Source organism: Chaetodon auriga, chromosome 13, assembly GCF_051107435.1.
Source record: "Chaetodon auriga isolate fChaAug3 chromosome 13, fChaAug3.hap1, whole genome shotgun sequence".
In the NCBI taxonomy this organism is placed as follows: Eukaryota; Metazoa; Chordata; class Actinopteri; order Chaetodontiformes; family Chaetodontidae; genus Chaetodon; species Chaetodon auriga.
Window position 1 is genome coordinate 24,097,516 of NC_135086.1, and position 13,635 is coordinate 24,111,150.

The window sequence follows — 13,635 nt, forward strand, 5'->3', positions numbered from 1 at the left end:
TTTCTGACGATCAGTGAGGGTTTTTTTTCTTCATGCAGTGAGAAACGTGCCCAATATGGACATCTATACAGATAGATGTAGCTGTATGTGAATATTCATACAAAGTGGAATGAAAATTGAAGCCTTTCCATTTGAACATATGATCCAAAAATGGCAAACATCACTTATGTTAATACAAGCAGCATTGTATTAATAGAACTAGAGCTGATGATCAGTAATAATTACCATTAAAAAGTTTTGAAAGCTAATGTTTGACTTTTTATTTCCTAATCAATAATGTATATGGCATGGCATACATTTTGAATTGGTATAAAGTGACACTTTGGATTATCAGTTTCTGATGTGAAGAAGTCTAATTATCAGATCAAGTTTCATATTGTGTGGAAACTGGAAGGTAGAAAAGCATTTGAAGTATTCAAAAATGGTCAGCAATATTGTTGACTGATAATATTCAGATCCATTACTTGAGTTACAGTGGAAATGTGCCGTTACAAGTACACATGAAAGCAGAATTGTCCCTCTCAATGTTTTCTGACGTCTCATATACCAGCCGAATGAACCTTTCTCCTGCTCTGTACAGCTAAGACATACAGTACAGCATTTTAGACATAAGAAAAAGCACAGACATCCTCATGTACCTGTTAAAGGTTTAAGATTATAGATGGATATTTAGGCTTAACTGGTTACATATTGGAGGATTAAACACAGCACATTCCCTTGTTAATCATCCTGCGGAGATGCAATAAGAGCATGGGTGATGGCTGTCCTAGTGGCCTTGTTTAGAATGAACTCATTGCTCAAATCTTATGGGTGAACTAAGTCTGACATAATGGAGGCAGTACAAACTAGTTGCAATTGCTTTCGGTTACATGCACAGTCTCCTTTTCAAGTTCATGGCTTTGCAAGAATTTTCTAAACTCGGCTTCCTTGAGCTTTTTAATCTACGTGTGGGAGAATTATTTGTGAAAGAGTGAGCTGATGAAATGGGCTGAGAAATGCTGCATCTCTCCTCTGTCTGAATGTCCTTGAGTGTCATACCTCCATTACAGATAATGAATAAACTGCAAATTCATTTGCACTAAAAGGACTCAACCCTGCTACACACATGCATGAAAGCTCATAGACGCACAATGGAAAAACCTCCCCCACTCTTCCTCCCCTCCATTCACTTGACTGCTGCACAGCCACGCTCATGTGCTTTGACCCAGATTCCCCTGGCAGACTCTGGGTCTGCTCATCTGAGGAGGAAGGCAGTGAGTCTGCTTTATGTGTGTGGCTGTAGCACAGGGATATCCCTCGAAAACCAGAGGCACATTTGTGTATGTATGTGCCTGTGTGTTCAGTAGAAAGTTAGCCCTACAGACCTGTATAGTTTGGAGTATTTTAGATCACATTTCCTCACATTTGGTTGAGCAGAGGTTTATGTGACCCAGCTCTCATGTTCCCACAGGGCTGCCCATGGTAAGGCTGCTGGCTGCCATTTGCTCTGAGGCTAATTTAGTGAATGAATGTATTTAGCATGGAAACATCATGTGATGCTCGTGGCTGGACTACATGCTAATGTCAGCATGCTAACATGCTCACAAAGAAAATGCTATCATGTTGATGCTATGCAGGTATAACGTTTATCCTGTTCACCATCTTAGTTTAGCATATTGGCATACTAACATGTGTTACTTAACTTGAAGCACATAGCATGGCTGAGGCTGCTGGAAATGTTAGTTTAGCAGGTATTTGTTAGGAAAGCAAATACTTTAAAGGAAAAGCTAAATGGAAAAGTAAGATGCATGCATTTAACTATGTGCTGATCTGTGTGGTAAATGTTGAGATATTTCACAAGATAAGTGAAAACTTTGAGCTGATGAAGTCAAATCATCAACCAAATGAGTAGAATACATGTGCTGGACTAAATCAAATAACTGTTTAGAAACTTCATTCCAGAGTAAAATGTTGGACCAGCGGACCCACAGACTGTCACGGTCGTCCCCAGAGCCATGCTGCTAGCATGGCTAAAAACATCCTCCACTGGAAGGTTTTGATGTTGTTATCGTCCACACATGGAACAATAAAAGCCCTCTTCAGATTCTTTGCCTCATAACCTTTGGAATGCATCTCTGTGAATACTGTGAACCATGAAAATACATGGTGGTGTCTCCTCTGCTGCTGCTGCTGCAGCTGTGTGTGTGTGTGTGTGTGTGTGTGAGACTTGAAAAGCTACATCCTTTGTGAGCTGCCCAGGGGAGATGACTGTGATTAGAAGTGTTTCCACAGGGAAACACTGTGTACATGCAGTGACACCAGCAGTTCTGTAGTAGGACAGTAAATGATGGTGACTGATTTCCAGCTGATGATCAGGATGGGAAACTGCAAACTGTCAAAAGCTTCCATTTATTCTTCCTTTCAGTTAAAGGACCATTGTGATTTTGCATGTTTTAAACCATTTGCTCAAAATCACAGAAAAACACACTGTATTTTAAATTGCTTGGAGCTTTTTCGTAAACTACCACAATGTTTTTGATGACGGAATACAATAAATGAATAATTAATATGATTAATATCAAACATGACAAAGATTTTTGTTATGTAACTTCTGTTGTTTCCACAAACAACAGAGTTGTTGTTCTTAGATGAAAGCATATGAACATTTACGCATGTGTACACCTGCTTCTCCCAAAAACATTTTTAATAATAAAAAAAAAAGACATGTCATCTGTCATCATGAGTTTCAGCCCAGATCAGTCTTAGATTATCAACTGCATTATTGCACAAGGGTGCTGGAGTTGTGCCAAAGTGAATGTAGTTATGTTCAGGAAATGGACTGGAATGTGGAGAATGCAAAAGAAAAACCTGAAACACTACAGCATACTTTGGAAAATAGCCAGCATTATTGTGGTGGAAGAGGTGTTCAGATACAGAAAAGCAGCAATAGCCCATGATAGGAAAAGGTCTTCATTATAGAGAGGATGGGCCATCAGTCTTACATTACTACACATTACATGTCAGCAAATTTATGCAATTGTGGAGCTAATTTTGAAGTATCTTATATTCTGTTGGGTAACGGAATTCATAACAACACATCATATTTTACATGGCCAATGTAAGCAACAAAGTAACTGAGACAAAGAGTAAAGTGAAGAAGAAAACAGACTTTAAGTGGTTTATGAAATGTAAAACAACAAGTAGCCCCATCACTCAAACTCCAAATGCATGATGAAATGAAAGCGGGAAAAACTTCAGTCACTGGCAACTTTTCAACCAAGGTGGATGAAAAGTCCTGAACGTGCTCAGAATAATGCAAAGTTTCAACATCTACCTTGATGACAAGTGAGAAAACTACATCGGCTGATGAAGAGCACGTGATATGGCCAAAACCCCAAAAAAGCAAGCAAGTGGAGATTGACCCGTAAATGTCTCGGCTATGTAAATGTAGTGGAAAAAATAAATGAGCCTTTACAGGGATAAAGCATGCAGACACTGTGGTAGGCATGGAGCAGCGTGCATCGCTCCTTACACCTCCACCACCATCTACTCTGTCTGCGTGTCCATTCAGTTTTGCTGGACGCTGCAGTTTGGTCCCTCTGTATCCAGACGATGGCAGCAGCGAGGGGGTGCTGGTTGTTATTGATGCTGAGGAAGCTTCTCCTCCACTTCTGCATCTAAGAGGAGGAGAGATACACACCAACTTCCTGTGCGATCTCTGCACAGCTGAGTTCAGCCTGGCCGCCTCTCTGGGAGGCTTGTGGCTCTGCAGACCTGGGTGGAGGGAGGCTTCTGTAGGTGGTGTACGACTCAGAGAGACGCCTGGGACCTCCGAGCAGCAGCAGCAGCCGTAGCCTAAATGTGGATTGTTTACACCGGTGGGTCAAGCCGTTCCTGCTTCCCCGCCTCCCCGCGCCTCCGAGCGGCCGCCTCGGCTCAGCGGCGTCGCCGCAGATAGCGTCAGTGGAGCGGGGCTGATGGCCGTGGTGCTCGCCCCGGCCTTCATCATCATCAGCCTGTGTGTCTGCTAGAGAGCTACAAGAAGCCGAGCAGCCACATCTAGCCGCCTGAAGTCCCGCGGGAAGAGCGGAGAAAGCAGGGGAGGAGCGGCGTTTGGGGCGCAGCATCGCACCGTGCATGGTGCTGCGGTGTCGCAGGCAGTGGATGAGCAGCCGGAGCTAACCCAGAGATGGCTGTTCTCAAACTGGCCGACCAGGTAGACCTGCTAGCTGCGGCTAGCTTAGCCTTTAACCAGGCTGCACAGCGTTTCACGCTTCATTCCACCGTCTCTTCTGTGGGCTACAGATGTATTTTTAATATCGCGGCTTGTCTTTGTGTCGCCTCTCAGGGCGTTTGGTCAAACACAACTTAAAGAAGTCATTTATCACCTGCACACTGCGCACGGAATGCGTCCATCCAGCTGCACGAAGCTGGACGGTTTATGCGTCCAGGTCTGATTTTCGCCTTTGTCTTTAATGGCTAATATTTTCGGTGTTCCGTTAAAATTAGGACAGCCCACTTCTCAGTTACTTCCTGCTCTGTTTCCTTCCGCAAGCATCCTCAGTGCTGCACACGCATATGTCCATAATAGTGATAAAAAAGAGAAACAGTGAAATGCATGTTTGTGAGGCCCCAGAGTTGTAATATTTGGTATAAATCGATGTTTCATGTGATGGATCTCCAAATGCAAACCGAACAGTCCTTGTCTGATCAGGTTTTATGCCAAGGAGACATGTTTGAGAGGTTAGCAGAACCATCTCATCACAAGGCCTGTTGAGTAGCTGCTCTGGAGCTTTTGATGCTCCTCAGCAGAGTTCTCCCACTGTCACTCTCAGCTTTTAAACTGACATGAACAAGAAGTCTTTAAAACGTTCAGGGGAAAAAATGGACACGTGCAGGTGACCAATGGGGACTGCGCAACTCGGTCTGCTGAGGAAGACTGTGTGATAGAGCTGAAAGCTCCAGAACAGCTTCTGAATGGGTTGCAAGACTGTTTAGTCAAGGTCAGTAATGAAGTTTGAGGCTCATGTATCAGAAAGGGTTTAGACTGAGTGCAGGGCTGCAACTAACAGCTGTTTTCTTTATTAAGTTGTATTTTTTTTTCTGTTAATCAATTAATTGCCCAGTTTGTAAAACATAGTGAAAAATGTCCGTCCAACAGTTCAAAACTCAAAGATATTCAGTTTACAATAAAGCTAAGAAAAGCAGCAAATCCATAGTTTGGAGACGGTGAAATCAGGGTACGTTTGATTGACTAATTCATTAATAGACTAATCGTTGTGGCTCTAATTTGGTGTATTTATAGTTGGGCTGCAGTCAGATCTCCAGTACTGCTCCTGTCAGAGCGAGGGCCACCCTACAGGTTCCTGAGCTTCAGTTTGGGAGCCACTTCTCTCTCTGGTCTCACTTCTGTAAAGTCACATGTTGAAGTTTCCACCTGTTTTAAAATGATTGTGGTGAATCTGTTCATTAACAAGTGGCACAGAGAGCACAGCTGGAATCTGAAGAGACAGTAGAAATGCAGGATGGTAGAAATCCCTGATCTGACGCAGCTTTGTCAGTCACGTCATATCAGATCCATCGTTAACTTCAAGGAAGGGAAGAACAGTTTTTTTATGTAACCCAGAACTGTGGGGCTTCCTGTTATTTTCAGACAACACGCTGATGATGCCTGATAACTGGATGCCTCCGCTCCGCAGACAGCTCAGTGGCGTATAGATTTTTTTTCTTTTTTTGCTGCCTTTCATCATGTGCTCATCAAGAGTGGGTCACATGAGAATCTGCTACTGTAGGATCCTTTTAACCTATGAGAGCACATTAAAGTTTGTCTGCTTGCAATGTTACAAGTTCTGTGACAAGGAGGGTTTGCACGTACTGATGTTGTCCAAAGGTCAAGGTCACTCTGGTGAGAGGACATGAGGGTCAAAATGGGTTTTGTGCAGCTCTGATATCTTTAGTTTCCTCTAATGTCTTCAAAAACATGCACAAATTGCTGATGGATATTTGTTAAGATGGATTTTCTCCTATCATTTATATTTGTATTGTATACACACATGATACTGAAGGGCTTTTTTTGGGGGAGAAACCTCATATTTCCACCAAACAGAAAAAAAGGAAGCACAGGAAGTTGTTGACTTTTGACTTTCAGCCACAGCACTGCTGTGTGTGTGTGTATGAACACGTTTGTCTCTATAGTGCATGTGCGCATGTACACTTATCAGATTTCCTGTGTTTTCTCTCCTTTAACCTTGTTTTTCCACAGAAGTTTCCTCTATTGTTTCGTGTGTCAGTTATAGGCCAGTCAAACATTAAGACCTTCATTCTTCTTGCTTTTAAAGTACAGTGAAAGTGAGACTGAGGCAATAATAACATGCATGTCATGGTCTTTGATTTAGCACTTCACTGTTTGGAGGACATCAGAAGTATGCTGTTGACCCTGGGGGGAAGCAGATGAGGCAGTTAGAGGCCTGTCACCTCAGGCATTCGAGGAAATGAAGACATGGCTGTAGAGTAGAGACTTTTTTTGTGCAGGGAGACACAAAACAGGACGTACTTGTGTGTGTGTGTGTGTGTGTGTGTGTGTGTGTGTGTGTGTGTGTGTGTGTGTGTGTGTGTGTTGGGGATATGACGTTTACGTATTGCAGGTCAGCCTGTGTGTGTGTTTGGAATGAAAACAGATGTAATCTGATGGAGGAAGTCGGTGGAGGATAAGAATGAGAGTGGAAGATAGCAGAAGAAATCTGTATGTTCTTCCAGCTGTATCAACGGGGTCCTGAATCAAGAACACGTTTTCATTGTTATTAGTTACTAATATAGTTTGGGTGACGCTGGCTGGGCCTGATGGCTAAGGAGAAGTGCCACAGTGTCACAGTGTGAAAAGATGTATGTGAGAGTGTGGTGCAACAATGAGCTGTGTGAAACATGTGAGCCTGCAGAGGTCTTGGTAGAGTCTCACTGATATCAACAAGACATCATCAGCATTTCTTTCATCCGTCTTTCTGGTTTTGCTTCAGCTCTTAGTTATTAGTTGATAATTGCTTGTTAGCTAAGCCACTCCCCCTGGTTACTGTTGCTACGTGTGTCCCGCCCTCTGTTCTCACATCAACATGCAGTTGACGGTGATAAAAGTCATAGATTTACAGCTCCAAACACAAAGTCATTTTTGAACCAGTGAGTCCTTGATTGCCAGACAAAAGTAGACAAAACCCCCTGGTTTTTGGCCAGTGACTGTCACTTTTGCTGGCAGATATGACAGCTGTCACTAGCTTGAATTTATCAGCTGTAGTTAGCTAGCTAGTTATTGTCAGCTCCACGGGTTAATCAGAACTGTTCCCTCATTGGCTTTTTAATGTTTCTAGCAGACCTGTATGAACATCAGAACCTTTCATAGGGATCTTAAATACACATTTCATGGCCATACATGATATCTTGCTAACTCAGTGTTGTGTACTGATGGGCAAGAGGCTAAAGCGAACAGGTAAAAAGTATGCATTTGTAGCTGATGATCCACGGCAGCATTGTTCTTCTGTCGCAGGGTAGCTGGATTTTTATTGTTCGAAAATATTTATTGGCATCAAAAATTCAGTATTGGTCGGTGTGTAGGTGCTGGTATGTGTTCGAGGGAATGTTCTCATTCATGCTCACACTCCTTAAATCTCCTTGCCTTTCTTGTGCCAGCACCAGCCTCCCCAAGTCCCCATGGCGATCACAGACACAGCACTGTGACAAGGGACTGTTGCCAGCTGAGCTTTGTGCTTGTAGACTTGCAAGAATGTGTGTGTGAGTGTATGTGGAGCACTTAGAAAGAAAGCCATAGCTAAGGAGGCCATATGCTGCCTATTGGCTGCTTCTTTAAAGGCACAGGGCCCCTTTCTCCTCCAGCTGAGACCTTGTTCACTTCTCTTCAGCCTAAATGTGTCCTTCCCCTCTCCATCTCTTATCTCCTGCTCAAGTAAACACTGATTAAACCTGAATCACTACTTAGTGGCTTTGAACTCGAGTGAAAATATGCTGGCTGGCTAATCATCAGGAGAAAACGGCGAGGAAGATGGGACAATTGCTCAGCCAATAAGGAGCACCGTCCTCTTTCTCCTTTCATTTTCTGTCACCCACGTAATTCCTCTTTGGCGATGTGCTTTCTGCTTTGTTAGGTGGCGTGAAATTATTGCTTGCTGCGATAATAGGTGGAAGTTTCACAGAAGAAAAAGTGACAGATGTGTGTGAACCACCCGCCCTGCTCTCTCCTGTTCAACCAGTTGAGTTCAACCTCCTGGGGAATGTTTGGTCTCACTTTATTTTTTAGTCTATGAGCTGAACTTAAGTTCTTTTTAGTCACTGAAATATATCTTTAGGACAGCGTGGAAAAGTACCTGAAGCTAGGTTGTCCGGTTGCATTCATAGTTTGTTCGCTTATTCTGTGATAGGAGGATCCCTGATTTAAATAATATATTTACTAATTTTGACTGTTTTATTTCTGTAGAATAGTCCAAATGTATGGCAAATATGCCTTTTTCAGAGGGTTTGAAAAGATTGACAATGGGAGAAGTTTCATCTAGCTTTGGTAAAGGTTGGAGGAAACCGCTAGCCTGGCTCTCTCTGAAGGTCAAAATATGGCTAAAGCTCAAATATTAAGAAATAGTTACAGCACCTAATGTTATGTTGCTTTTACATTTCTGATGTGTGTAGATTGAGGAGTGAACTTTAGAGGTGCAGGTCGGCGTACTTTGAATAGAGCAGGGCCGGCTGCTGAGCTAAGCTAATCGCCTCCCGACTCCATAGTTAACAAAGAAACACAAGTGTGATAACTATCTTCTCCTCTAACTCAGAAACCAAAAAAGTGTATCTCCCAAAAACAGTTCTGTTAAGCAAAGTTCTCATACAGCTACTCTGTGTTGAAGACATTTGTGGAAGTAGATTTGCCTTCTTGCTGAGAGTTAGATGAGAAGATTAATACCACTCTCATTTCTGTACACTATTTATTAAACTGAAGCCAGCAAGTGGTTAGCTGAGCTTAGCTTAGCATAAAGACTGGAAACAGGAAAACAGCTAGCCTGACTCTATCCAAAGGTAATAAAAGGCCTACCAGCTCCTGTAAACTCACTAATTTATACGTTATGTCTAGTTTGTGTAAAAATGACAGTTTTTGAATGTTTTACAGGGTAAAGCATCACACTGTTTGTCAAGAGCAGTAACTTTGTGGAGTCAGCAGAAATACATTATCATCATATGTTTGTGTATTTTCTATTTTAGCTTTAGCATTAACCAACAATTTATATTATTAGTCAAATAAAGAAATATGTTTTTTGTAAGAATAAAAGGCTCACACTATAGGAAGGAATTAGTGGAAAATAAAGGAATGTTTCGGCATCGCTAGCAGATGTCAGGTACCATTATCTAAAACTGTCACACAGCACTGCCCTAATGGTTACCGAGCAGTAAGACGATGTGATGATGTGACACAGCACCAGAATCCAATCTGGGGGGGGGGTCAGATGAGGAAGTGGTGTCGTTTTGTGCATGCATGCTCTTAAAGCAGAAGTGAAACCCTCCTCTGTGGTTCCTCTCTCTTGTTTCTGAGAAGGAGAGACTGTGCAACAGGAAGTGAGGCAGGAGGTGGCAGAAACACACAGGATGTGAAGTGAGGCCTGCCTCATTTCGATCTGATTCATCAGTAACACATCTAACCTGCAGCCCACATCAGCCTCTGCTTTGACATGGACCTTTAGAATCAATGGAGCACATGAGACTCTTTTCAGTTGGTGATTTTAGCATTTGCTCTTCCACATACAACAACCCATGTGACCTTTTCCTATTTCGAAAAATGAAAAGTTTAGTCTTACGTAATGCATAGCATTGGAACACAGCTGCTTTTAAAATTCTTTGGTTATTTTTGATGTGACTTTGCATAAATTTGTCATTTTGGATCTCCCACAACTACTTTTTTTTTGGCCACCATTCATTTACAGTGTGTGTGTGTGTGTGTGTGTGTGTGTGTGTGTGTGTGTGTGTGTGTGTGTGTACACACACACACACATACACACACACATAAATATATATACAAACACACACACACACATATACACACACACACACACATATATATGGCAGTTGATTTTCATACTATACTACATATACAGATGTATGTATATGTATATGTAGTATAGTATGAAAATCAATTGCCAGACTTGAAGCTTGAGTTGCATAATACTGTACATCACTTTGAACATCGAGTCTGCATTTATTTTTGATAAGGTTACATTATTGTTACGAGATAATGCAATTCAGATTGTTAAATCAATCTTCACTTAGAGCTGACAGTGGTGGGATAATGCAGCTGTGTAGTGATTGTGTTGTGTAATAGTTGAGTGGGCAGTAGGGGTACAGTTCATCACAGTATGCCATATTACATTGCAACACTGATACTATATACATCATATATCAATGTGTTTTTCCTGACTGTTGTTTTTATATGAATTAGAATTATCCTAAATACATTTTACTTTTTCCTAATCTCAAGTTGGCAAACCTATTGGAGTTACAGTAGTAAAGCAGCACTTGATGAACAGCTTTGCTGCATTATTTTTTTGCTGTAGAAAGTTTTGCCAATTTTGTGAGAGGACACGTGTGTTATCTAGTTCTTCACTCTTCACATTCCTCTACAGTAAATCAGACAAGCTAGCAAGGCAACCAGAAACTAGCCTACTGACACCCCCAGGTGTCTGCATGGGTCACATGATCCTCACCTTGCAGGTTGTAGTGGCCTGTCGAGAATGTCCCAGGTAGTGTACAGTGAATTTGACTGAAAACAGCTGTCTGCTGTGGCCAAAAACAACACTATGAGAGCAGTGTGAGTGAACCAAAACAGTAAAGTCACAGCTGGACAGCTCAACAATGAGCTGAAAGTTAAAGCTGAGGGGAGCTAACTGCTTTCTCACTAAAAGCTATAGTGCTGGAGTGCTGATTGCCACTGATAGCTGCTGAGTGTGTATGTGTGAGTGTGTGTGTGTCTAGGGCCTCTATTTACCTCATATCTGTGATCTGGGAAGGAAAATAAGGGTTTCAAAGACATGACCTCCATGCAGTGCCCTTCATTAACATTTTTCTCAGCACAGACATTTTATTTGATGATCTCTATCGACAAAGAATTTCTCTGTATGGGGGCAAATGTTTTGGTCCTGTCTATGTATGAGAAGTGACTTTTAAAAAGTCATGTTAGTAATAAACAGCATTGCTGTATACAGTCTGTAGTAGGCTACAGTCTCATAGTAGCCCCTCAGCTCCAGCTTTTGTAAACACAGCAGCTTAAAGTCAAGCAGCTGCTCCACCACACACACACACACACACACACACACACACACACACACACAGCCATATACCGTGGGAAGGATCATGCCTGGTCTCCCCTTGTGTAATGGCCAGGAAATATTCTCCCTAACATGTAATTTTGTCACGTCGCCTCACTTTGAGAGATTCATTGACTATTTAAATGCATCGTGTGCACTTGTATGTCTTCCATGTTGCCTCTGGTCATGTGTTGAATGCCTTTCCACTCTGACGTTGCTTCTGTCCTCTTTCCTCTCTCCCCAGCCTCCTCTTATCCAGGCGATCTTCAGTGGAGACCCTGAAGAGATCCGTATGCTCATATACAAGTCTGAAGACATCAATGCCCTGGTGAGACATACATGCACACACACACACACACACACACACACACACACACACACACACACACAATCCATATGTCCTGTTATTTTGTAATTCTGAAATGCTAACTTAAGATGACGAAACAATAAAGTTAGGTTTATGAGATAAAGTGTCTTTGGGGAATACTTGCCCTTGTGTGCAATTGTGTAACATAATTTAGATGATGTGTGCATATGTAGCACTGAATGATCCTGCACAATTTTGTGGGATTTTGCCAATAGCTGGTGCCACAGTAACATAATTATACTATTTATGTCTGATTCACTTGAAAACGTTTGCACAGTTCATCCTTAATTGTGAATAACTGTCTATACTGATGCAAGGCAGATCTATCCCTACTCAGCTTTTAGGAAAATGAAAACCTGGCTCATTGACAATCGCCTTCTCCCCTCCTGTTTCTTTAGCCCCCACGTCCTGCAGTAGCCAGCACCCAGGGGTGAGGGGAGGAGGCCCATAGGTCAAGAGTCAGTAAAGCCAAAGTTCAGAGAATGTGTTTGTTCACATCAGGTCATATGGGTGTAGATACATAGCGTGTCTGTGCCAGGGCAGCACAGAATGTGGGCTGTCCTGCTGTCCTGTTGTCCTCCCTGCTGTCTTAAGTCCTCTGTATGTGGTGATGGCTGCCTGTTAAAGGACTCCCATGTCACTGTCAATGTCCACTTGAGATGTGTTTCTGTTGGAGAGGCTGCACTCATCCCAGTCGCATAGACATGGGGTGGTCACCGAGATTGTGTGTGTGCGTGTGTGCGTGCGTGTGAGCTTACTGAGAAGAACAATGGATGTGTTGACACTGATGGCCCTGACAATGATTCCTCATCTGTGAACTGATATCACAGCCTCCTCTGTTGGGTGTCAGCGTGTACTCGTGTACTCATGGATTGCAGAAATGTAACATCGCAGCCAGCACTGTCTGTGGAGGGGTGGGACTTTTTGTGGTACACTGCTTTGTAGACATTTAGCTGACACTCTTAGACTAGAGCTGCAAATCAAACTGTAAATTACTGAAAGCGAATACTGAATGCTTGCTCAGGTTTTTCTGTGTGTTATTAACTGCTGTGATCATATTTCATGTATGGCTGCTTTCAGGCTCATGTAGGAAAAAATGCATTCTAGCTCCAATTTGGGAGAAATGAGAGAATATAAAAGTGTTGCTCTGGTGTTGGTTTCAAAACTGGGAAATCATACTGGCACTGGTATGAAAATGTTTTAAGGACACTCTCTTAATCCACAGTACTGTACACTACGTGCAGCTGCCGATCAAGGTTGAAATCCTACTGTACCTTGCGAACATGATAAACAAGCACCGACTGACTGACTGACTTCCTCCCTCAGGACGCAGAGAAGCGCACCCCGCTGCATGCAGCGGCCTTCCTGGGCGATGCTGAGATCACAGAGCTCCTCATCCTCTCCGGTAACATACATTCCCATGTTCCTTACTTTGTCTCCCTGAGTTTTCGTCTCCTCCCATCTTTGTCCAGCTGTCCTTGTTTCCAAAACCTTTGAAAATGACTGTGAACAACAGAAAAAGACTTTGGCAGTTCGACTTCAACTGCGTGAGGCAGATTCATTAAGGTGACTGATAGAAACGGTTCAATCTCCCCGGACACACAGAGTGGGTGGCGGTGGGGAGGTGGAGGGTTCCACAATAGTAGGTCTGAAAGACAGAATGATATTTTGAGAATGGCATCCTGGGACTCATTGTCTTGAGGAAGAAGAATGGGATGATTCTATTACAACGGTAAGAAATACCAGAAATGGCCCTATAGAGGAAAACAGAGAGGACGTGAGAGAAAAGTTCAAGCTGGCTGGCTTTCACAATGCATGCAGCACCTCATCAGTGCCATGTTTATCACTCCTGTTTCTCTGCAGGGGCCCGGGTCAACGCCAAAGATAACATGTGGCTCACCCCTCTCCATCGCGCTGTGGCATCTCGGAGCGAGGTGAGCCCACACA

General features: G+C 42.8%; 1 protein-coding gene across 3 annotated transcripts in view; it reads left to right on the forward strand.

Annotated features, from left to right (window-relative positions):
- Positions 1 to 3,646: 3,646 nt before the first annotated feature.
- Positions 3,647 to 13,635, forward strand: part of ankrd44 (ankyrin repeat domain 44) — a 37,268-nt gene continuing 27,279 nt past the window's right edge. For all 3 annotated transcript variants that reach the window (XM_076746613.1, XM_076746611.1, XM_076746612.1), the window contains exons 1-4: positions 3,647 to 4,195; positions 11,566 to 11,649; positions 13,015 to 13,093; positions 13,552 to 13,622. In XM_076746613.1, coding sequence (XP_076602728.1) covers positions 4,169 to 4,195; positions 11,566 to 11,649; positions 13,015 to 13,093; positions 13,552 to 13,622 — 261 coding nt within the window. In that variant the 5' untranslated portion in view covers positions 3,647 to 4,168. The remainder of the gene's footprint in view (positions 4,196 to 11,565; positions 11,650 to 13,014; positions 13,094 to 13,551; positions 13,623 to 13,635) is intronic.